This window comes from Rattus norvegicus, chromosome X (genome assembly GCF_021556685.1).
Source record: "Rattus norvegicus strain SHRSP/BbbUtx chromosome X, alternate assembly SHRSP_T2T, whole genome shotgun sequence".
NCBI classification, from domain to species: Eukaryota; Metazoa; Chordata; class Mammalia; order Rodentia; family Muridae; genus Rattus; species Rattus norvegicus.
In genome coordinates this window covers 142,471,908-142,496,514 of record NC_141554.1, presented here as the reverse complement: position 1 = coordinate 142,496,514, position 24,607 = coordinate 142,471,908, and the positions used below count along the sequence as shown (strand labels likewise).

The 24,607-nt window shown below is 41.4% G+C and overlaps 1 protein-coding gene across 3 annotated transcripts; it reads left to right on the top strand.

Moving 5' to 3' along the window:
* The first annotated feature begins 11,411 nt into the window (after window positions 1-11,411).
* LOC120099189 (cancer/testis antigen 55-like) lies at window positions 11,412-22,844 on the top strand. Of its 3 annotated transcripts, XM_087601029.1 has the most exons (5): window positions 11,412-11,675; window positions 12,704-12,888; window positions 20,943-21,087; window positions 21,833-21,945; window positions 22,582-22,844. In XM_087601029.1, the coding sequence occupies exons 1-5, from the start codon at window positions 11,594-11,596 to the stop codon at window positions 22,774-22,776; spliced, it is 720 nt and encodes a 239-aa protein (XP_087457155.1). In that variant the 5' UTR covers window positions 11,412-11,593; the 3' UTR covers window positions 22,777-22,844. The 3 variants fall into 3 exon arrangements, 2 of the variants coding, with proteins under 2 accessions (XP_087457155.1, XP_087457156.1); XR_015646777.1 differs by lacking the exon at window positions 20,943-21,087; XM_087601030.1 differs by lacking the exons at window positions 20,943-21,087; window positions 21,833-21,945.
* The last annotated feature ends 1,763 nt before the right edge of the window (window positions 22,845-24,607 follow it).

The window sequence follows — 24,607 nt, the reverse complement described above, 5'->3', positions numbered from 1 at the left end:
TTTAGTACTGAGGAAGTAACCATGGGATGAGTTCAGGAAACACCTGGACATACTATGAGTCATATTACATTGAAATTCCATTAATTAATTATTTCATTAAGCCCATACTTTAACTAGAGGCCACAGTATTTCTTGCCGTCTCCTGGAATCATTCTCAATTGAAAATCAGCATCCAGTAGACCCAAGAAGTCTTTCCTTCCCTCACAGTAGAGTTACCCTGGTAAAAGGCCATTGGTTCCTCTACAGAATCTCTCCAGAAAGGCAAACTGTAAAACTCTTAGATATTGTATTAAGGTTCTTCCTTAGGGGAACCTGGCTGTCCCCACTTTAAGATTCTATGTTACATTAGTCAGAATGGCTAAGAACAGACACAGAACTGACTGACAGCTCATGCTGGCAAGGATGTGAAGCAGTGGGAACAATTATTCATTTCTGGCGAGACAGCAATTTTGTATGGCCACTATCAAAATCAATATGGTGCTTCCTCAGAATATCGGGAATCTGCCTACCTCAAGACCCAGCTATGCCACAGTTTGGCATACTCCCAAAGGATGCTTCATCCTAACACAAGAAAACATGCTCACCTATGTTCATTGTGGCTTTATACATAACAGAATCAGGAAACAGCCTAGATGTCCCCCAACTAAAGAATGGATAAGGAAGATAGGGTACATTTACACAATGGAGTATTATTTAGCTGTTTAAATATGACATCATGAAATTGGGAGGTAAATGGATCCAACTAGAAAAAAATCATCCTGAGTGAGTTAACCCAGACCAACAAAGACAAAATGGTATATATTCCCCTATAAATGGATATTAACTATTAAGTAAATGATAGTCTTCAGATCCAGAGATCTTAGATAAAGAGGAGAGTAGCAGTGTAGGCGAGCATCTTCCTGGGAAGGGAAAATTGAATAGATTTTGGGTGTACTGGGAGGTGGTGGGGACAGGAGCATGAGGGATTGGCTTGTAGGGAAGGCATAGAGGGAGAGAGTGCAGGGAGAGTCAGGTGGAATTGGAGGAAAGTTGAGGAGTGTAGAAACCTAGCACAGTGGAAATTGTGGTAATCAATGACAGGGACCAGGGACCGTACTCTGGGAGGATATGGAGCCTGAACTGACCATCTGTTGTACTTAGGCAAGGCTTCCAGTGATGGGCTAGGATTTCATTCAGTTGAAATTTAGGTCAAGGGGATCTTTTTGAGATCCTCAAATGGCCCAAGCTAATGCTAGGACAGAGGACCACTTTCCAAAAATGCTCAGTGGTGACCCCATTACAGAGGACAACATCTACACAGGTCATGAACATAGGAAAGACAACCTGGTGTCTGTACAGACCCTTCACTTCTATGTTCTAGTCTCTTTGGTTCAGGGAGGTACTCGGCAGGCTACTGAAAGAGAAACTCAGACACCAAGCTGGCAGCAAAACCTTCAATCTACAATCTGCCTGCAAGGAGGCAATGGTTGCCATTGAATTTATGGTAGTGGTCAACTGCTTTAACTTGAGACCCCTTCTACAATTGGGAGCTCATGCCCTACACTATCGTGATTGCCAGGAATAGAAGACTGGATAGCAGAGAGACCTTGGGTAGAACAAAACAAGAGATTCAGGCAATAAATAAATAAATAAATAAATAAATAAATAAATAAATAAATAAATAAAATTATCTTGGTGATATTTTGCTATACACGTAGATTGAGGTCCTGCACAGTCAGAATCCTCAGACTGACCTCTTATAGCAGCAAATGGGAGAAGATGCAGAGATCACAGTGAAACATGTGGAGAGAGAATTATTTACAGATCTGCATAGGATTCCTCCTCTCAGAACTCAGGGAAGCCCATGGAAGTGGCAAAGGAAAGATAACAAGAATATAAGAGTCAAAGGCGATTGGGGACAGGAAGAGAACACAGCCCACTGAATCAACTGAGCAGGGCACATATGGAGTCACAGGGATGAAAGCAATGAGCACAGGGCTTGTGTGCGTCTGCATCAGGTCCTCAGCATTTATGTGATGGTTGAGAGCTTGACATTTCTGTAGGAGGCCTAACAACGGGAGCAGGTTTGTCTCTGTCTCCCTTGCCTGCTTTTGGCATTCTTGTCCTCCTATTTTTTTCCCCGCCTTGTTCAACCATCATGTGAGGGCTTTCATCTTGTCTTCTTGTGTCTTCTGTTGTTCTTCTTTGTGGTTCTCTTTCAGAGGCCTGGTCCTTTGTGAAAGAAGACAGAAGTGAAGTGGGTCTTGGCGAGAGGAATCCCTAGATCTGGATTTGTTTCTACTTTGGAGTCTAGAAGAACTGGGAAGTGTTCTTCAGCTGATATTTCAGCTGAATTGGTAGGCAGGTGCAAGGGAAATTTTAGTTCCTTGAGGAGTAAGGTGATGAAGGTGTCTAATTTTCTCTGCCTAGACAGAGATCTGGACAAGCTGAGACTTCCAAGCTATCCTTTCAGGTGTGAGCTGATAGTCCTCAATCATGCCTGTGGCTCCCTGTCTTGGTCTATTGAGTTCAGTGCTGGATCTTAAGGATGCTTTCTTTTCCAGTTTGCTGGCACTAGAGAATCCATCTTTGCCTTTGAATGACTGATCCAATGTCCATTGAATCTAGTCAGCTAAACTGGACAGGACTCTCCTAAAGGTTCAAAATTTCCCCTACACATTTTGTAAAAGAGTTAACAAAAATCCTTAACACCTAGATTCAACTCAGCTCCACTACAGGGATGATCTATTCGCAGCAATCAACACAACCACCTGTGTGAAAGGCACAAAGGCCTTGCTCTAACTGCTCTAGACATAGGGATATAACATCTGCCTGAAAAAGGCTCAGGCTTTGCCAAACACAGGTCTCCTAACTCAGGCCACAATATGAGGGAGGGAAGCTGACAAGCTCACCCTGGGCCAGTACCTGACTTTACGGGTTCTCCATGTTTTGGAAACACTTCTAAGAGGGTCAAATGGGCACTGGGTGTCAAATGCCCACATAGAGTCTGGAGTCTGGTGCTTGATTAGCTCTCTCTCTCTCTCTCTCTCTCTCTCTCTCTCTCTCTCTCTCTCTCTCTCTCTCTCGTTTCATGGTGAACAGAATCTCAACTCTGTATATTGATACCTGATGTTATCAGGACCCTGAGGTCCCCTCCAAGACTGCAGGCTTATATCTTGAAAAACCTCCTGTAATGCTTTAACCTCCCTTTTAGTTCACCACGCACCAGACATAGTGGATAGCAAAGTGTAATAAGGCAAAATGGGGTGTGGAACAGTTCTTTGGGGGCGAATCCAATCTGTGTTCTCAGGATACTACCAGTTCAGTTCAGTTTAGTTGACATGAATCGGCAGCAGTAGGTCGAACCACTCGCAAACACCATTCACAAACCAGCAAAACATCTGAGTCTGTGGAAGTAGCAAGAGGCCACCTGAATTTACACGACAAGGAATTCTTTGGGGCACTTCTCTCTACAAAGTCATGACAAACAATAATCAGCAAAGAGTGGCAAGGTGAACCAATACCACGAAGTATCACACTATCTGTTGGATTCTATGTATTCACTTTCAAACTTCTTATGTGCTCTCAAGTATCTGCTCTAGCAAAATATCACGTGCCCTTTCTCCAGGCAGCCTCTAGGAACATACCATGTGTCTGTTCTCAGAAAAACATTCTCCAACATGTCTGCTTTAGTTAAAACATCCTTTCATAAGACGGTTTCCAGAAAAACATCCCAAGATACAACTGAGTTTTCAAAGAGACCAGAATATTCCACATTACATAACTGGGAGGCCTCTCTGGAAACTTTTCAGGGCAGTTGTCCAGATCTCCAGGACACACTCCTGCCTCAGGCAGAGGCTGATCCCTTTACTGACGGAAGCAGCCTAGTTATCAATGGAGCCAGGAGAACTAAAGCAACACTAACTAACTACCCAATAGGCTACACAAGGGCACAAGCCTTATCACAGGACACATCAGACTAAAAGGCAGACATGACTGCTATGACTTAGAGCGGGAAATGAACATTTCATACACATAGATGGTATGCTTTTGATACCCTTCATGTCCATGCTATGATTTATAAGGACTGCGGGTTAGTAACTGCTATCAGGAAAACTGGAAACTGACAGAAAAAATCCTAGTTATCCTTGAAAAACTCTGGCTCCCTAAATAGGTGGCTGTTATCCATGACAAAGGGCATCAGACTGTAACATATCTGAAGTCCAAGGAAGATTAGAGAGCTCGACAGGCAGCAGAGATGGTTAAGGAGCTCCTTTCTGTCTTTCCAATTAGTTTTCCTAACCCAGAGACCCTTTCCCAACACATCTGCTCCATGGAAGTTAAAAGTAAAGATTGCTTCTAGGATGCAAAGCAGGATCTGTTTTGTCAGACTCAAGAATTATTCTCCCTGAGGTTCTTGGATGCCTCTTGATATATCAACTGCACCAGACTACCCATTTTGCCATCACCAGACTGGCTGAGTTAGTTATTTTCCAGACACAAGATTCTACATCTCTCCAGGCTTCCTTTCAATCTCTCTGCTGTGCACAAATCAATCCAAGACAAGGGTAAAAGGAGTTTTTGATATGTGTCTGAAGTGAGTAGCCTCTGGTGAAAAAGGGAAGTCAACATTGGAAAGATGAAGCCTCCTCAAATTCAGTATAAATATCTGTGGCCACCTTCTTGTAGTAGGTGGCTACCTATATGGAGATAGCTCTGGCAATAGCCAAGACTCTTTTTACGTCCATCCCTGTGGTTGTGCCTCCCCTATACATTGGATCAGATAATGGACATTTCCTCACCTTGTTTATACCTCAAATGGTCAGTAATCCTTTCAGTGTAACCTCGAAGTTTCATTGCACCTACTGACCTCAGAGATCTGGACAGGTTCAACACAAGAACCATACTATTAAGCCCATTGTTTCTAAATTAGTTCTGGAACTGGCTTAAAACTGGTCCAACTTTTTACCCTTGGCCAATCTTCTGGTAAGATATACCCTGACAATATCCACTGAGGCTAAGACTTTCTCATAAATAGGCCTCATGTTTGGTTACATATTCCCTCTTGTTGTGACTAAACTAGCTTCTTATACCTTTTCTCCTGTTTTATTTTACACACACACACACACACACACACACACACACACACACACCCCTAACTGGACTGAAGTGCCAAATAAGCCTATTTAAGAAACTCATCTCATGAAACTCTTAAAGATTCTGATACTATGGACAGACAGAAGCCTGGCATGGCTGCCCTCTGAGAGGTCCAACAAACAGCTGAAAGAGATGCAGATACTTACACACAACCATTGGAGAGAAGCTACAAACCCCTTTAATTGAATTAGGGAGAGGCTGGAACAAGCTGAGGAAGAGGGTGACCTCATAGGAAGACCAGCAATCTCAACTAACCTGGAGCTTCAGGATCTCTTAGACACTGGATCCCCAACCAGGTGCATACAATACCAACCAGTCAGCATACACTAGCTGATTTGACACTGCGGATACATTCCCTAAAGCTCCTCTCTTTTTATTGATGCCAATATATCAGGAATGGGTGGTTAAGTGTCAGCAATATTGCCGACCGGTACAAAAATTCTTGAAATCCGTCTGGAGGTTCCTCAGAAAATTGGACATTGAACTACCTGAGGACACATCGATACCTCTCTTGGACTTATACCCAAAAGATGCCCAACATATAACAAAGACAGATGATCAACTATGTTCATAGCAGCCTTATTTATAATAGCCAGAACCCAGATGCCCTTCAACAGTGGAAGGGATACAGAAAATATGGTATATCTACACAATGGAATACTACTCAGCTATCATCAAAAATGACTTTATGAAATTTGTAGGCAAATGGATGGAACTGGAAAATATCATCCTGAGTGAGGTAACCCAATCACAGAAAAACACACATAGTATGCACTCATTGATAAGTGGATATTAGCCCAAATGCTTGAATTACCCTAGATGCACAGAACACTTGAAACTCAAGACAGATGACCAAAATGCGGGTGCTTCACTCCTCCTTTAAAAGGGGAACAAGCATAGCTTTGGGAGGGAATAGGGAGGCAAAGTTTAGAACAGAGGCAGAAGGAACACCCATTCAGAGCCTGCCCCACATGTGGCCCATACATGAACAGCCACCAAACTAGATAAGATGGATGAAGCAAAGAAGTACAGGCTGACAGGAGCCGGATGTAGATCTCTCCTGAGAGACACAGCCAGAATTAGGCAAATATGTAGGTGAATGCCAGCAGCAAAACACTGAACTGAGAACGGAACCCCCATTGAAGGAATCAGAGAAAGAACTGGAAGAGCTTGAAGGGGCTCGAGACCCCATATGTACAACAATGCCAAGCAACCAGAGCTTCCAGGGACTAAGCCACTACCTAAAGACTATACATGGACTGACCCTGGACTCTGAACTCATAGGTAGCAATGAATAGCCTAGTAAGAGCACCAGTGGAAGGGGAAGCCCTTGGTCCTGCCAAGACTGAACCCCCAGTGAATGGGATTGTTGGGTGGAGGGCAGTGATGGGGGGCATGGGGAGGAGAACACCCATATAGAATTGGAAGGTCAGGGGTTAGAGGGATGTTGGCCCCGAAACCAGGAAAGGGAATAACAATTGAAATTTATTATAATAGCCAGAAGCTGGAAAGAACCCAGATGTTCTTCAGTGGAGGAATGTACACAGAAGATGTAGTAAATTTACACAAAGGAGTACTGCTCAGCTATTAAAAGCAAAGACTACATAAAATTCTTAGGCAAATGGATGCAAATAGAAAATATCATCCTGAGTGAGGTAACCCAGTCACAAAATAACACACATAGTGTATGTACTCACTGAGAAGTGAATATTAGCCCCAAATCTCGGAATTCCCAAGATACAAGTCACAGACCACATGAAGCTCAAGAAGAAGGAAGACCAAAGTGTGGATGTTTCAGTCCTTCTTAGAAAGGGAAACAAAATACTCAAGGGAGGAAATACAGAGAGAAAGTGTGGAGTAGAGACCGAAGGAATGGCCATCCAGAGACTGCCCTACCTGGGAATCCATCCCATATATAGATACCAAACCCAGACACTATTGCAGATGCCAAGAAGTGCTTGCTGACATGAGCCTGATATAGCTGTCTCCTGAGAGGCTCTGCCAGAGCATGACAGATACAGAGGCATATGCTCATAGTCAACCATTGGATTGAGAACAGGGTCCCCAATGGAGAAGTTAAAGAAAGGATTGAAGGAGCTGAAGGGGTTTCATAGGAAGAACAACAATACCAACCAACCAGACCACCTAGAGCTCCCAGGGACCAAACCACCAACCAGAGAGTACACATGGAGGGATCCATTGCTCCAGCCACATATGTAGCAGAGGATGGCATTCTCTGACATCAATGGGAGGAAAAGCCCTAGGTCCTGAAAAGAATCGATGCCCCAGTGTTAAGAAATGCCAGGGCAAGGACGTAGAGAGGGAGTGGGAGGGACCTTCATATAAGCAGGGGAAGGGATGATGGGATAGTGGATTTCCAGAGGGGAAATCAGGAACGGTGATAGCATTGGAAATGCAATATATATCTATATATATATATATATATATATATATATATATATCCAATATAAATAAATAAATACCACTGAATCCATTTATGTAAGTGACGGGTTCTGAGGGTACCTGGAATAGAATGGGGGACAAGGGACTCGAAGAAGGACGCCAAGACAAGAGTCTGATCAAGGGGACAACTTTATTTTTCCCCAAGGCTGAATTTATACCATAACATGGGTAACAGAGGGAGGGGGGAAGTAAGAAACATTTACGCAGGCCAAGGACACAATATCCGTGTGGTCAGGGAGTAGGCTGATGTTGACAAGTTGTTAGAAAAGTCACAGGTTTGTCATGTCTATTAGCCAACAGGGTGTCTTTATCTTATTATTATTCATTTTGACCACCAGATTTGTGTTAGTCTTCTACAGCTGGCTGGGGATGAACCCAGTCATACCTAATTCTAACCATAGTAATAACATCAACAATGGAGGGCTTCAAGGGCATCGCTCTCAACAGATTTGGAAGCAAAAAACTTGAAATGTAAATAAGAAATACTGAAGTTACTGAAGATGGAGAAAAAATGAGAAATATAAGCAAAATAGTACAAAGTGCACATGCTTCAGTTCACAAATCAGAACTATATGATATTCTCATGGTTCATTAGGCTTTCCAGCATCTCTTAATATATTTACTGACTCTCAATATGGAGGGAGTTGATTTGCACACACAATCTGCTGAACCTATTCCAGATGATTCTTTGCTATTACACAACATGAAATTTGAAACATACATTATCCAATAATACATATACATACAACCTCAAACAGGTGTGTGAGGACCATCAGCACTAGGAAATGAACTAGATCAGTTATTAATAGGAAGTATATTAGAGGCTTCAAATTTTATAAAAGACGTCATGTGAATAGTAAAACTTTAGGGAAAAAACTCATATTACTTGGCAAAATGCCAAAGAAATTACAAAAACATTGTTCTACTTGTACTGTATATAATCTAGTTCTATTACCTGCCAGAAGTAACCCTTAAGGTAACCAGAGAAATGAGATTTGACAAAGAGCTGTGCTATATTTTGCAGATTTGGAAAACTAAAGTATGTGTATCATACAATTGTGCTGTATTCAAGATTCCAGTGAGTTCTGCCTTAAGCTCTGAAAAGGCTGGATTTGTAATAACATATTTATTACAAGTGATGGGAATTTTAGGAATACCTTTACCGGTTAAAACTGATACTACGCCGGCATCAGGTATCCAGTTAAATACAACAATTGTTGAATGTGATAAGACAAAAGATATTCCCTGGATATCTTACAATCCTACAGGACAAACAATTTTGTAGAGATGTAACAGGACTGGAAAGGAAATGCTTACTAAACAGAAGGGGGATATAGGGTCTCCCAGAGACAGATTAAATAATGCTTGCTTTATTGACTTTAACTTTTTAAATTGTCGACGAGACAGGCAGCGGAGCTGCTGAGAAACACTGGATTTTAGAAAGGACTGCCATCCCAATTCTTTTAAGGCTGTGCTAACTTCAGAATGGAAGTCAGGAACTGTGATGCATTGGGGGAGAAGTGAAGCTTTTGTTTCAACAGAAAGTGAAAGGTGGGGATTCCTGCAAAATAATAAAGTTTTGTCTTCATGGGGGGAGTATAGTGGCTTCTGTTCTCATGCCAATTGTGTTACCCAAAAATCTATCTGCAATGTAGGCTAAAGGAAGTCTCCTGCTTGCCTTTAAAAGTTCATTGATCAAACTGCTCAGGACTACACTTGAGTCCACAAATAGCTTAGTATGAACAGAAAAAATCATTTCAATTGGCTACAAATTGTTTCTAACTGGTCAAGTATGAAGGGTTGCCTCTAACTCTCATAGATAGGCCTGTGCCAGGCAGCAAATGTTGACCATATGGGCTTCTCCAGCAGAGTAACCCTTTCTCTGGTCTCTGACCTGTGCTATGGACCTGGAGAACAAATCAAAATAAAGCAGGATGCCTTTCCTACGCAAGAGCAGATATCTGGAATCTCCAGGGGTGAAAGTTTTTTGTATCCTGTGCTTTAAAGAGGATTTGTTAGGGACTGATATCTAATTTGGGAGTTACAAGCTGTGGTTCAAGTCAGGTCCAGCTAACCATCTTGAAATAAGCCGATTCAAAGAACCAACTTAAAAGTAGAACAAAATGATTTATTTAGTGGAGCCACATTGGGAAGTGGGACAAAGATATCTAAAGGTATCCCCCCAGGTCCATTTTCAGGGCCTGGAAGAGAGATCTAAGTTTAGATACAAGTCTCAAGGTAAATGAATCTAAGAAGTCCCAGTCAAGATTTGACCCTGCATATTCTGACCTTCACTGTCTGGGCTTCAGTCTTATCCTGTGAGGTGGGCTGCCAAATCGATGGAATTTTGAAATGCCTTGCTTAAAGATGACATCTCACTTTGGATGGGACCATTTTCTTCTCTCGGCATGGGATTCCTGGGAAAATTCCCATTTTGGGGTAGTCCATTGTTTCAACAGCCTGATAGTCAGACTGAGAGACACAAGTATCCTTTCAGAATATCTTCACTTCTGCCAGGCCAGGTATAGACTTAATATTTTGTCCTCAGTCCAGCTCTGGTGGTCTGCTTCTCTCCTTAAGCCATACAATCATTAATCTAAGCATATATCCCAAAAGATCTTTACTTCAACTAGTAAATAAAGCCCAATTTACATGTTGTACCCATTGAACATGAGTTCTGGCATCTGTACTCAAGCACTAGAAAAAATGTTTGCTGCAAATTATAAAATGTATCTTTATGTAAAATAGAAATGGAGGGTTGTGGATTTAGCTCAGTGGTGGAGCGTTTGCCTAGCAAGCAGAAGGCCTTGGGTTTGGTTCCCCCCACCAAGGAAAAAAAGACAACATAAAATAAGAATGGTATTCCTAACATATTCTCTCTCTCTCTCTCTCTCTCTCTCTCTCTCTCTCTCTCTCTCTCTCTCTCTCTCTCTGTCTTTGTCTCTGTCTCTCTCTGTCTCTCTTTGTCTTCTACGTGTCTCTCACTGTCTCTCTCTCTATTTGTCTCTCTCTCTTGCATACAAACACACACACTCGTACACACACACGCCACACACACACACTATATAGGATTCTAAAGGTAACAGTGGCTAGTGCATTTTAAAAATATTTTATATGTTATCAATCAGTTTCTCTTTTTTCCTGTTGTTTTGTTTAGTTTCCTTTTGTTTTGTTTTGTTGACTCAGGGTCTCCCTGTGAAGTTTTGACTGACTTGGAACTTGCTGTGTGTATAAGGCTAGCCCCAAATGCATAGATGCCTCTTGCCCATCTCCAGAGATATGTCATTAAGTGCATTGACGGCATGGGCCACCGTTTCCAGCTTGCATAGGTGGGTTTGTTTGGATATGTATGCACCACTTGAATTCCGGGACTGGGATAGCTGTTGGAAAAATATAACTGGTATTGTAGACAGTTGTGAGCTGCCTTGTGGGTGGTGGAACCGAACACCGCCCTCACTAAAGGCAACTAGTGGCTTAACTAGCCAGACTCCTGGTTAGTGCTTATTTCCATCAGCAGGTGTGATTTTTAATAGGCTGAACAGGTACGAAGGTTTCTGCTAAGACAACCTCACGCCCCTGTCAGGAAAATGTTGAAAAAGCCAGCGCCCTTATGAACAGAGTGCGCAAGGTTACAACCTCAAGCGGCTTTTCCAGAGACCTTCCTGTTGTTGCCATCATAATGGGTGGGCGGGACCAAATGTCTTCGCCTAGTGACCGTCAGGGCTATAGCTAATAAGAAGTGACGTACAAACACCATTGTCTCTCATTGGCTGACCAGTGGGAAAATTTGCCTTTGAAGCAGAGGGAGCTTTATGGGAAGCTGGCAGTAGGTGAGGAGGTACCCAGACACTGGCTCTCCTAAGAGCTTCATCTTAGCCATTCACTCCATCACACAGAGGCTGGGGAACGGGGGCCATAAACTGAGTGAGACAAAGGAAGTCTGCTGAATCATCTGTAACCCTCGGACACTGGCTGGGCTGGAGGTGATATCACCATGTTGAGCCTTCTACGGTGGATATCCACATTCTTTCACGGGAGCAACACGTCTGAAGAAATATCAGAGGAACAGCCTCAAGGTAATCTGGTAACCCACACCCCCACTCGAGGAGACTCCTCAGAAAGGCTTTCCTCCACCTTAAGGTGAGGTTGGGACACAAATAGTCTAGACGGACAGGCCAACATCCTGGGTGGCTGTTGAGCATGAGGATGTCCCTGAGTTTCCACGAGTAAGGCCAGTACTGAACGGTATCCTAAGCTCCTTTGGGATGGCAAAGCAGGAGGGTGTTTGGCAAACTCACAGAACACGTGACACAAGGCTTTGTGGGTTGTACTGTCTCTGCCTTCGCATCTGGCCCTTGAAAGATGCGTTTGTCTATCCCCAAGAGAAGGGGCACATTGCACATTGAGAGTGAATTAGGCTTGGTTTTCATGCACACATGGTTCTAAAGCCAGGAGGCAGGTTTCTAAGGGTGACACCATGAAGGACGGTGGCCTGTTGACCCAGCAGAGTACTCGAGCCAGACTCTCAAACATTACTTACCCATTACCCATTATGCTTATGAAGAACAAAAGGAAATTTGACACTGTATCCTTAGATCCACGGATCTTTAAAGCTTTCTCAGAAGGGATGTTGAAGAATCTAGGGCTCTGGCTATGGATTTGCTGCTGCTGTCGAGTGAGGCGAATGCTAGTAAGAGTGGGAGTTTAAAGGGCCTTCCTGAGCAGTAGATGAACCCAGCACTTGAATACTTAGTGAGACAGGTCACCCACAGCTCAAATAGGTGCCATAGAGGTGCGATTGAGTACTTACAACCTTGGGATGCAGAGATGGCTGCTGTGTTACGGTCAGTGAAGTGATGCTTTGTGCTCATGTGTACACGGGTGGAGTATTGGTGTTACTAATGCTGTGATGCTACACTATGGCCAGAGCATCCCGGGAACGAAAGGGTTTATTTGGCTTGTGGTACCACATCACAGTTTCTCACTGAAGGAAGTCAGAGCTGGAATTCAAACAGAGCAGGAACCTGGAGGCCGGAGCTGATGCATGTAGTGGGTACTTGCATTTGACATGAACCAGTGTCACCTTTGTTTACCTGTGTCGTAGATAACACCAGGTTGAAGTCTATTCAGGGAGTGGTCACCTCTCTGTGCAATTACTATGGCTGGATCAATGACTCCATCCTCTTCAACGTGGAGGTAATCAGTGACAATGTGCCTCTGAAGATCGGGACCAATGTCCTTGCGCTTGTGGAACAAGATGAAGTAACTCATACCCTGAAAACAATCAAGGTATGGCCGAATTTATCCAGAGTACTTAACCTAAGGGGATTTTGTTACCTCTCTTGGATTAAAAGAAACACGAATGTAAATATGGGGTGAGTTTAATGGGCTTCTTCTATGGGGTTGCAGTATCTTTTTATTTCTGTTCCTAAAGATTGATTTCAGTTCTCTCTCATATTTAAATGTTTTGCACAATGATAATTATTGGATTTCATATAATCCTCTTCCCTTCCGAGTAAGAAGCTCTTTCTCTTGTATGAATTCAAACAGATATAATTGTTGTGATAAACTTTAATATCAATATGTTATACAATATTCAAGATGTATTTAATGTACAGCAAATTTCTGGTCTAGATTTTTGAAAGACTTATCTCTATAAACATAATCAGCTCAGATATTTGCATATCAATATCTATTCTCAGATAATTTTTGGCTATACTGTTCTAATTAATAGGCTCAGCCATAGGTACAGAAAAGCCTTTTATCCATGTTGATAAACACCAACACATTAGTAGTTCTAGTTGTTGTTCTTCTTGTCATTATTGTTATTATAATTATAGAGAAAATAATGGAAATTTGACAATCACATTTCTGCGTTTTGTTTTTCAAAATTTGCTATAACCTGAAGTATAAAAAAGGAATTTTGTACTTTTCATTTATTCAACCAATCTTAGACTTTTTTAAAATTAAATCATTTTCCTGTACATTAATTTTTATTGGATATTTTTATTTACATTTCAAATGTTATCTCCTTTACCGGTTTTTTGGCCATAATCTCCCTATCCTGTCACCCTACCCTTCTTTAAAGTGTGTTCCCCTTCCAAACACACCCCGTTTCTGCCTCCCTACACTGACATTCCCCTACACTTGGGGATCCAGCCTCGGCAGGACCAAGGGCTTCTCCCATTGGTGCCCAGCAAGGCCACCTTCTGCTACATATGCAGCTAGAGACCTGGCTCTGTCCATGTGTAATCTTTGGGTATTGGTTTAGACCCTGGGAACTCTGCTTGGTTGGTTTTGTTGTTGTTCTTATGTGGTTAGAAAAATCTTCAGGCCCCTAAATCCTTTCTCTAATTCCGCCAATGGTTCTAAGTTCCATGGATTGTAGCTAACACTTGACTCTGTTTTTGATATGCTCTGGCTGAGCCTCTCAGGAGACAGCTATATCAGGCAAAAATCAGCATGCACTTCTTGGCTTCATCAACATTGTATACATTTTGGGGCTGTGTATAAGTGGGCTGGATCCCCAGGTGGGGCAGGCTCTGAATGTCCATTTCTTCAATCTCTGCTCCAAACTTTGTCTCCACATCCCCTCCTATGAATATTTCTGTTCCTCCATTTAAGAAGAGCTGAAGCATCCACACATTGGTTGTACTTCTTCTTGAGCTTCATGTGGTCTGTGTATTGTATCTTGGTGAATTCAAACTTTTCGGCTAATATCCACTTATCAGTGAGTGCATACAATGTGTCTTCTTTTGTGATTGGGTTACCTCACTCAGGATTATATTTTCTAGTTCAATCAATTTGCCTATGAATTTCAGGAAATCATTGTTTGATTGCTGAGTAGTACTCCACTGTGTAGACATACCATTTTTCCATAGTCATTACTCTATTGAAGGACTTCTGGGTTCCAGTCTCTGGATTTTGTGAATATGGCTGCTATGAACATATGGGAACATGTGACTTTGTTGTATGTTGGAGCATAATTTGGGTATATGCCTAGGAGAGGTATAGCTCTTTCTCAGGTAGTGCAAAGTCCAATTTTCTGAGGAACCTCCAGACTCATTTCCAGAGTGGTTGTACCAGTTTGCAATCCCACCATCAATGGGAGTTTTTGACCTTACCTATTCTGACTGATGTGAGGTGTAATCTCAGGATGGTTTTGATTTGCATTTCCCTGATGACTAAGGATGTTGAACATTTCTTTAGGTACTTAGCAGCCATTTAGTACTCCTCAGCTGTGAATTCTTTGTTTAATCTGAACCCCATTTTAATAGGGTTATTTGGTTCTCTGGAGTCTAACTTCTTGAGTTCTTTGTACATTTTGATATTAGCCCTCTATTGGATATAGGATCAGTGAAGAATGTTTCCCAATCTGTTGGTTGTTATTTTGCCCTAACGACAGCGTTTTTCTTTGTCTTACAGAAGCTTACCAGTTTTATAATATTCCCATTCATTGATTCTTGATCTTAGAGAGTAAGCCATTGGTGTTTTGTTCAGAAAAATTTCCCCAGTTCCCAAGTGTTCCAGACTCTTCTCCACTTTTTTCTATGTGTTTGAGAGTATGTGGTTTTATGGAAGTTCTTGGTCCACTTTGACTTGAGCTTTGTACAGAGCGATAAGTATGGATCAATTTGCATTCTTCTACCTGCTGACCTCCATTTTAATCAGAACCATTTGTTGAAAATGCTATCTTTTTTCCATTCAATGGATTTAGCTGCTTTATCAAAGATCAAGTAACCATTTTTCAGTGTGTTCATTTCTGGGTCTTCAATTCTATTCCACTGATCTGTATGCCTGTCTCTGTACAAATACCATACGATTTTTATCACTATTGCTGTGTAATACTACTTGAGGTCAGTGATGGTGATTCCTCCAGAAGTTCTTTTGTTGTTGAGTATAGTTTTTGCTATCCTGTGTTTTTTGTTATCCCAAAGGAATTTGCAAATTGTTCTAACTCTATGAAGAACTGAGTTGGTATTTTGATGGGGATTGCATTGAATCTGCAGATTGCTTTTGGCAAAATGGCCATTTTTATTATATCAATCCTGCCAATCCATGAGCATAGGAAGGCTTCCCATCTTCTAAGATATTCCTCAATTTCTTTCTTCAGAGACTTGAATTTCTTGTCATACAGATCTTTCACTGCCTTGAGTAGAATCATACTGAGGTATTTTATGTTATTTGGAAGTATGGTGAAGGGTGTCATTTCCAAAACTTCTTACTTAGCCTGTATATCCTCTGAGGAGAGAAAGGCTACTGATTTGTTTGAGATAATTTTATATCCAGCCACTTTGCTGAAGTTGTTTATCAGGCTTGGTAGTTCTCTGGTGGAACTATTAGTGTCACTTACGTATACATTCATATCACATGCAAATAATGATATTTTAGCTTCTTTCTTTCACATTTGTATCCATTTGACCTCTTTCTGATTTCTGATTGTTCTAGTAAGGACTTGGAGTCCTATATTGAATAAGTAGGGAGAGAGTGTGAAGCTTTGTCTAGTCCCTGATTTTAGTGGGATTGCTTCAATTTTCTCTCCATTTAGATTGATGTTGGCCACTGGATTGCTGTATATGTCTTTTACTGTGTTTAGGTATGGCCTTGAATTCCTGATCTTTCGTAGGCTTTTATCATGAAGCGGGTGGAATAGTTTGTCAAATGATTTCTCAGCTTCTAATGAAATGGCGATGTGGTTTTTCTTTGAGTTTGTTACATGGTGGACTACATTGATGATTTCCATATATTGAACCATCCCTGCATCCCTGGGATGAAGCCTTTTTGATCATATTTGATGATTGCTCTGATGTGTTCTTGGATTCGGTTTGCAAGAATTGTATTGAGTATCTTTGCGTCAGTATTCGTAAGGGAAATTGGTCAGAAGTTCATTTTCTTTGTTGGATCTTTGTGTGGTTTACATATAATTATAATTGTGGCTTCATAGAAGGAATTGGATAGTGCTCCTTCTGTTTCTATTTTGTTTTGAGAGTATTGGTATTAGGTCTTCTATGAAGGTCTGATAGAATTCTGCAGTAATCCCAACTGATCCTGGCTATTTTTTGGGTGGGAGATTTTTAATAACTGCTTCTATTTCTTTAGGGGTTATGGGATTTTTAGATGGTTTAGCTGGGCGTGATTTAACTTTGATACCTGGTATCTGTCTAGAAAATTGTCTGTTCCATCCAGATTTTCCAGTTTAGTTGTATAAAGACTTTTGTAGTAGAATCTGAAGATTTGTTGAATTTCCTCAGTTTCTGTTGTTTTCATTTCTGACTGTGTTAATTTGGACACACTCTCTGTGCCCTCTGGTTAGTCTAACTAAGTGTTTATCTGTATGCTTGATTTCCCCAAAGAACCAGCTCCTGGTTTTGTTGATTCTTTGTGTAGTGCGTTTTGTTTCTACTTTGTTGATTTCAGCCCAGATTTTGATTATTTCCTGACTTTTACTCCTCTTGGGTGTACTTGCTTCTTTTGGTTCTAGAGCTTTTAGCTGTGCTGTTAAACTGCTTATGTATGCTCTCTCACGTTTCTTTTCAAGACACTCAGAGATATGTCTTTTCCTCTTAGCGTTGTTTTTATTGTGTCCCATAAGTTTGGGTGTGTTGTGCCTTCATTCTCATTAAATTCTAAAAAGTTTTTAATTTCCTTGTTTATTTCTTCCATAACATTGGGTAGTGCGTTGTTCAATTTCCATGTGTATGTGGGCTGTCTGTGGTTATTGTTGTTATTGAAAACCAGCCTTAGTCGTTGGTGATCTGATATGATGCATGGGAATATTTTCATCTTCTTGTATGTGTTAATGCTTTTTTTGTGACCTATTATATGGTTACTTTCGGAGAAGGCTTCATGGGGTGCTAAGAAGAAGGTATATTCTTTTGGTTTGGGATGAAATGTTCTATAAGTATCTATTAAATCCATTCAGTTCAGAACTTCTGTTAGTTTCTCTAAGTCTCTGTTTAATTTCTGTGTCTATGACCTGTCCATTGTTGAGAGTGGGGTGTTGAAATCTCCTACTCTTACTGTGTGAGGGGCAATGTGTGCTTTCAGGTTTAGTAAAGTTTCGTTTATGAATGTAGGTGTCCTTGCATTTGCAGCATGGATATTTAGGATTTAGGGTCGCTCTTGGTTGATTTTACCTTTGTTGAATAGGAAGTTTTCTTCCTTAACTTTTTTGATAACTTTTGGTTGTAAATCAATTTTATTTGATATAGGAATGGCTACTCCAGGTTATTTCTTTGGACCATTTGCTTGTGAAATTGTTTTTTCAGCCTTTTAATCCGATGTAGTGGCTGTCTTTGTCACTGAGGCCTGTTTACTGTATGTAACAAAATTCTGGGTCCTGTTTCAGTATCTAGTCTGTTAGTATATGTCTTTTCATTCGGTAATTGAGTCCATTAATGTAAGAGATATTAAGGAATAGTGATTGTTGTTATCTGTTGGTTTTATTGTTAGAGGTGGATTTAAGTTTGTATGCCTCTCTCCTTTTGGATTTGTTTCAAGGAGATTATTTCCTTCCTTTTTCTATGGTGTAGCTCCCTCCTTTTGTTGGGATTTTGTATTTATTATGCTTTGTGTGGCTGGATTTGTCAAAAGAGGACATCAGCCCAGGGTCTTCTGGCTTTTACAGTCTCTGGTGAAAAGACTGGTGAAAATCTGATAGATCTGCCTTTATATGGTACTTGACCTTTTCCCCTTACTGATTTTAAACTTACTTCTTTGGGTTTCGTTGAATTTACTATTTTGACTATTATGTATCTGACAGGAGGAAATACTTTAATGGTCCAATCTATCCAGAGTTCTGTAGCCTTGTTCTATGTTTATGAGGATCTCTTTCTTTAGGTTGGGGAAGTTTTCTTGTATAATTCTGTTGACCATATTTACTGGCCCTTTCGATTGGGAATCTTTGTTCTCTGCTATACCTACTATTCTTAGATGCATAGGTACTCCTGGCAACTGGCTTTCAGCTCTGGGCTCAGGCTGAAATCAGAAAGGTCCTCCCCGTGCCTGGTCCTAGGTTCCTGTGCCCAGAGAGCAAAGAAGGCACTAGGCAGGTTCCTCTTGTGTCATGAGTGTGAGCACAATAGGTCTCCCCTGAGCTCTCAGGAGTATCCTGACTTCTGAGAGTCCAGATACATCACACATGGGACTTGGGTACAGATTTCCCATCAGAGATCATTCTGTATTATGGGAAAATATCTTTATTATAGAAGAGGTGCATATAATCAGTTATTTTAACGAATACCACTTTTCTTGATTTTACATATAGTCTTACTATACTAGAAGCATATTCTTTCTATCTTTTATTGTTACCCAAATTGCTAAATCACAGTCAATTCAAAACTGGCATCGTGGTACATGTCTTTAGGAGGTAGAGGCATTTGGAATCTTTGTGAGTTCAGGGCCAGACTGGTTTACATGATAAGTTACGGTGAGCCAGGTGTATAATTTAAGGCTTTGCTTGAATAAACAACCCCTGATGAATTTTGTTTTTCATATATTTCAATGTTATGCAATGAGTTAGTACTCTGTACATTACAAGTCCACAAGTAGACGGAAGCCTGGCTAGCCTGCAACCTGCAGCCGTCTTCCTAGTTCCTGGCTCCTAATTGCTGGAATTACAGGCCTCATGGACAGTGTCTAGTTTCACTCCTATGATTTGAGGATGTTATACACATATTGGCACAAGAATATTTGACATAAGTGTGCATGCACATTGCTTTCCAAATGTCTGCAAGTGGTGCTATACTCTGAAATGAATCCTCCACTCTACTTCATTTGGTTTTCAGGGATTAACAGTATCTTAGGGCCTTTCTTAGTCTTGGAATCTGTCTTTGTGGTTTGCCACGATTGTTAGTGGTATCTCTGTGTTGAAGAATGAGAGCTGGGAGAATCTAAGTCTGCCACGGGAACTGAGAAATTCCTTAGGGTACCGTATGTCTATGGATTAGTGGAGGGTCAGAATGAAGAATGGTCAAAGTCTGTGATACTCATCTGGCAGCAGAGTGACAGAATTAGTGAGTGGTCAGATAGGTTCTAAGCTCTTCACCACTCAGTGCAAGTGATCCTATGAAAAGCACCATCCCATGAGTACTCTTAAGTAGCCATACATAGCGTGAGAGGTGGGAACTGCAATTGTTTAGATGTTGAAAACAGCCGTTGACATTAGTAGCTTAAGCTTCCTCAATGATCATAGAACATCAGCTCTCATCATTCTTCCCCTCTATACTTGATGAGTGCATCCAAACTAAATATCGAACAATGAGGAATGCAGCTCACTAATTAACATGTGTGTACCAACTCTGATTCCAGATGTCTCTCTCTGCTGTCCTTTTGTGAGTCTTCATGCACTATTTTAATAGCATGCACAATGTTCAGTTTCCATTTTCAAATGGAGACTCAGTCACTGTTTCTGGATAATGTAATTGTCCAGGATGGTTTGTGGGAGATGCTTTTCTGCTTTGTGCTCAAGTGAATATTCTACTTTCGTGTAAAGAATGTTCTTCTGCTTGATGAAGAAAGATTCAAAGTTATACTACTTCCTCTAACGTTCGTTATCTCTGATAATTCAGAAGAATAGTATTCCCTCAGACCGTGGGGCCTGCATTGCATGATTTGTCATTGAAAAATCTTCTGATGGTGGTTGCTTCTCCCACTTCATGATAAATTCCTGCTCCCAGATCCTGATAGGGAAAAGCATGTTTTCCTTTTTTCTCCAATACTGTGCTGCTCATTCTTGTCTCTGTTGATTTAATTCAGGTCACACCCATCTCACAGGCAACACAGTTTTGTTCCTTCACATGCACAGTAAAGCTACCCCAGGTTGTCCCCCACAGTGTGCCTCAGTCTGTTTTCTTCTGTATAAATGTGCAGAATTTTTCTCTTGTTTATTACAGCCATGATTGCACATTGTGTATAAGTATATTTTAAATGTATTTTGCAGTATTGAATTTTGAGTACTTGAATAGTAAATGTACTCTATTCTAAAGTCAGAAGCTAAGTTTGTGGGTGCATTAAACATAGGTATGGCACTCCCTATTGAAAGACAGTTAGAAATCCAGGAAGCAAGCACAGACATGATTTCTGTCCTCATCTCATTCCATAACATATTTTCAACAGGAAATGTTAGGTTGGAGAACAGTTGTGTAAGCAAATTCTGCAGCAGGAGGACTGTTTCTGGCATGCATAATAAAACCCATTTTCTCTGACAGGGGACTATGTCCTCAAAGTATCCATGTCTTAGGTACTCACTAGGATAATGTTGCTTTGATGAGGAATCCTTGGTATGGCTACAATCTCCGGCATGATATTTTTATTTCACCTGCAGTCAATGTCTCCTCTTATAGGTGAAAGTTATGACTGATCTTCCCGAGGGCAGTGAGCCGTCAAAACTTGGCAAAAGGCTTTGTATTAGATGTGTCACCTCTGTAACTGAAGAAGACGTGTATATCAGCGAGGACGTGTCTTTCCCATTATACCTCTTTTCTGGCGGTAGGACTTATAGCTTTAGAAACATAGAGCAAGAAATACAAGTATCGGCTTGGGTTAAAAGCTCTTGAGAGTGTGGGAAGCATCCTTGAAGTTGAAAGTAATGTATAATACAGGGGGAAAGGACAGTATTTTAAATACCACCTAGAGATCCTGTCCCCTGTGACAACCATCATCACATGTCCACGTGGATTCCCTGACTCAGTTGATTTCATTGGCTGCATCATTTTTTAACTTTGGTTTTTCACATAGGGCTCTCAAAAGTATGGGAAACTCATATGTATCGAGAATTGTGTACGAGAGTAAGAAAACCATCCATTATGAGATTCTCATCTTTGTGCCCCTGCTCTGGGTTACATTTAAAATCTATTCAATGATGGCATTATATAAGTATAAGTGATTTATCTTGAAAATACTTGTATCACACATGTCTCTCTTAATGCCTGATGAATAATGCATCATTGTAAATGAACCAGTGTTTAAAGGGCTTTCTGCTTCCCTTCCTGTAGGAAGATATTTACAGTATCTTAGTATTCGAGGAATTTCTTTACATTAGGAAATGTTGTTCAGCACATGGCAAGAGCCTAGATATGACAGTATTACTACTTAACAATTCTCCCTTTCTTTTTTTTTTCCTTCTTTTTTTCGGAGCTGGGGACCGAACCCAGGGCCTTGAGCTCGCTACGCAAGCGCTCTACCGCTGAGCTAAATCCCCAACCCCTAATTCTCCCTTTCTTGGCTGTTTTAGCATTCAAACCTTTCAAAGGAGACTTGGTTCTGGTTGAGTATTCCATGAATTCGGGCATGTCAAACATCAATATCCACTCTGTGAGCCCCCTCAGCTGTCAGGATATCAATGAGGTAATTGTCCTCCATGCTGTCTTGTCATGATTAGGCAGCTGCCTCTCTTTCTTACTGATCCCTTTCTTGCTCCAGATTTTTTTGGTACGTTTGGCAGTAAATCTTCTGCAGAGTGGACACTACTGTCCACAAATTGAACAGTAAATATGGAGAGGGTAATGTAGAAGGTGTGTGTGTGTGTGTGTGTGTGTGTGTGTGTGTGTGTGTGTGTCTGTCTGTCTGTCTGTCTGTGTATTTGTGTATGTGTATTTGTGTGTGTGTATGTGGCTGTGTGTGTGTGTGTGTGTGTGCATGTACGTCCGTGTGTGGTTAAGTGCTCAATCCATAAGTTGTGAGCTCTCCTTGATGTTATGCTGTTCTATGGACAACAATTAGAAAGCATCTTGGATGTAAGGACATCGTAGAGAAATTTTGAGTGGATTGGGTTTGAGGTGTTCAGCCCGCTGATGAAGGCATGTCAAAGCATTCATTGTAGGACAGCCTGTGAATGAGTTGAAAATTCAGGAAGGTAGAGCATGAGGTCATGATGGGGTGAGGGGCCTGCTGATTGGAACTGGGTGTCTGGGTGTGTGGGGGACCATCTGTGGTGGATTGTATGCTTCCCCAGACTCATAGCCATCTTTCTCAACATTGCAGGTCTATGTTACTAGCATTGATGGAAGAAATGGCATGGTAGAAGCCAGAGTCTTTTTCACCCTTGACTCTCTCCAGATACCTTCTGGGTATACACCTGGATTATACGACATTGTAGATGTGGTCACTGTCGACAGTATCCAGCAACATTGTTCACTGAGGGCAGTATCAGTGACCCCAGTACAAGTGGAGATTTAACCAGACCTACAATTCGCTTTCCGGCTTATGCCCAAGGTTCTGGTTTAATAAAATAATGTTGCGTGTAATCCAAAGATCTCTGAACGATGACTCTTTCTTTGAAAACCCTGGTAATTTCGTTGGCAACGTGACTCACTTCAGAAAGGTAGCTTGTCAATTCAAAAACATACCGTGTTGAATCATGCTTTAGGAAAGAAACAGCCCTGCCCTCAGGTACATACATCATTCTCCATAAAGTGGAGGAGATTTTCTGCTGCCCATGGCCTTGTAGGCCTCTAAGCCTCATGAAGGGGCAAAGCATGTTGCTCAAGATCCCAAGAGTGTGGCCAGGTAGGATTTAACATTGTAGCTTGCCTTCCATTTGAATGTCTTTGATCCTTTCCAAAGCTTATTTCTCTATGATAGTTTTCATTTCTGATCAGTACTCCATTTTGTAAATATAGTGCTTATTTATAGATCCCTGTCCTACGATAGTCTTCAATGCAGTCAGTTCAGCGTAATGAAAGGTCATACTACAGTCCAGTTCAAACAGAAAGATGGAGCAGAGTTTCATTAGACCCTGAGGCAGGGGGCCAAAAAATTCTTTCAGACTTTTATACTTCTTGAACTTGGCTGTGTCTCCAACATTTTCTGGCCTTCAGAAGGAATCCTGGTCCTGGCCACCATCCAAAGTGTTAGGGATTCCTGTACTGGAGACTGATGCCACATGACCAGTTGTCTATGTCTGTTCTTTTCATGGTGTGGTCCTTCAACCCCCATGACAGGGTTCAATTCCATGCCTGTTAGTAATCCATGGTTATCCTAAACATTTATAGTTTCAACTGTGCAAAACTGACCTATCTTGCAGGCAGACGATCAATATTCAGAACTTCCACCATATACCCTTTCTCCTGAGTGTGACCATCCCCCACCCCATCAGAATGCAGAGCCCAAAGCACCAATGTTTTTTTTTCTGCCCTGCCACCCAACAGTTTGCTCATGTCGAAGATGCTATTGCCTCTTTTGCCCACTGTAGTTTGATGTGATTATTCAGGTGAAGGCAGACACAGGATAGAACCAGTCTGTCATTGGACAAGAAGGAAGGATGGGCAGGAGAAAAGCTTTAGAGGTGGAGGAGACTGTAGGAGAGAGTAGCCGAGAGAACATGGAGGCAGAGGTTAAGATTCTTCCCTTCACATATTACATATTGCAGGTTGTTATGACTAATTTTAAGGGATGGGAGTGTAAATGATTTTGGGTAACGAGATGAGCAAACTATGTCTTATCTAGGTGGGCAATTATATCTTATCAATTGGATGAGAGTTTATGGTGTTGTACATTCTTACATGTGGTGATTTAATTGAGTTCACGAGAATGTGTGGTAGTTGGACACACTGGGCCTCCATGAATTAGGTATGGATGTCTGGTATGGTGGCAACCTGTCTTGGGATGTAGATGGTGGGTACAGAGATTTTTGCCAGGTTCAGAGCGTAGCCTTCGGCAGTGTGATATTGGATGGAGCTTAGCAGTTGAGACGCTCTTTATCTGAGATGAAATTATCCAATACAGGCCACGTGGCCAAAGGTTCTGGCACTGGTGTGGGGTATAAGAAACCACATTTTTCATTTTACCACAACAGCCCACATACCATTGGAGGAGATCTGTCACCTCGAGTGACTTAAGGTCCAGGTACCTTGTTGGGTTCCAGTGCCTACCAATCCAGTACTATTGTGTCCTTTGTGTCAAACTTCAAGGCCAGGCAGTCTCCAGAAGGATGAGATTCTCAGTCATTCACCACTACTGATAACCCTCACTAGTGACATCATACACCACCATACTCAGAGCAGCCAAA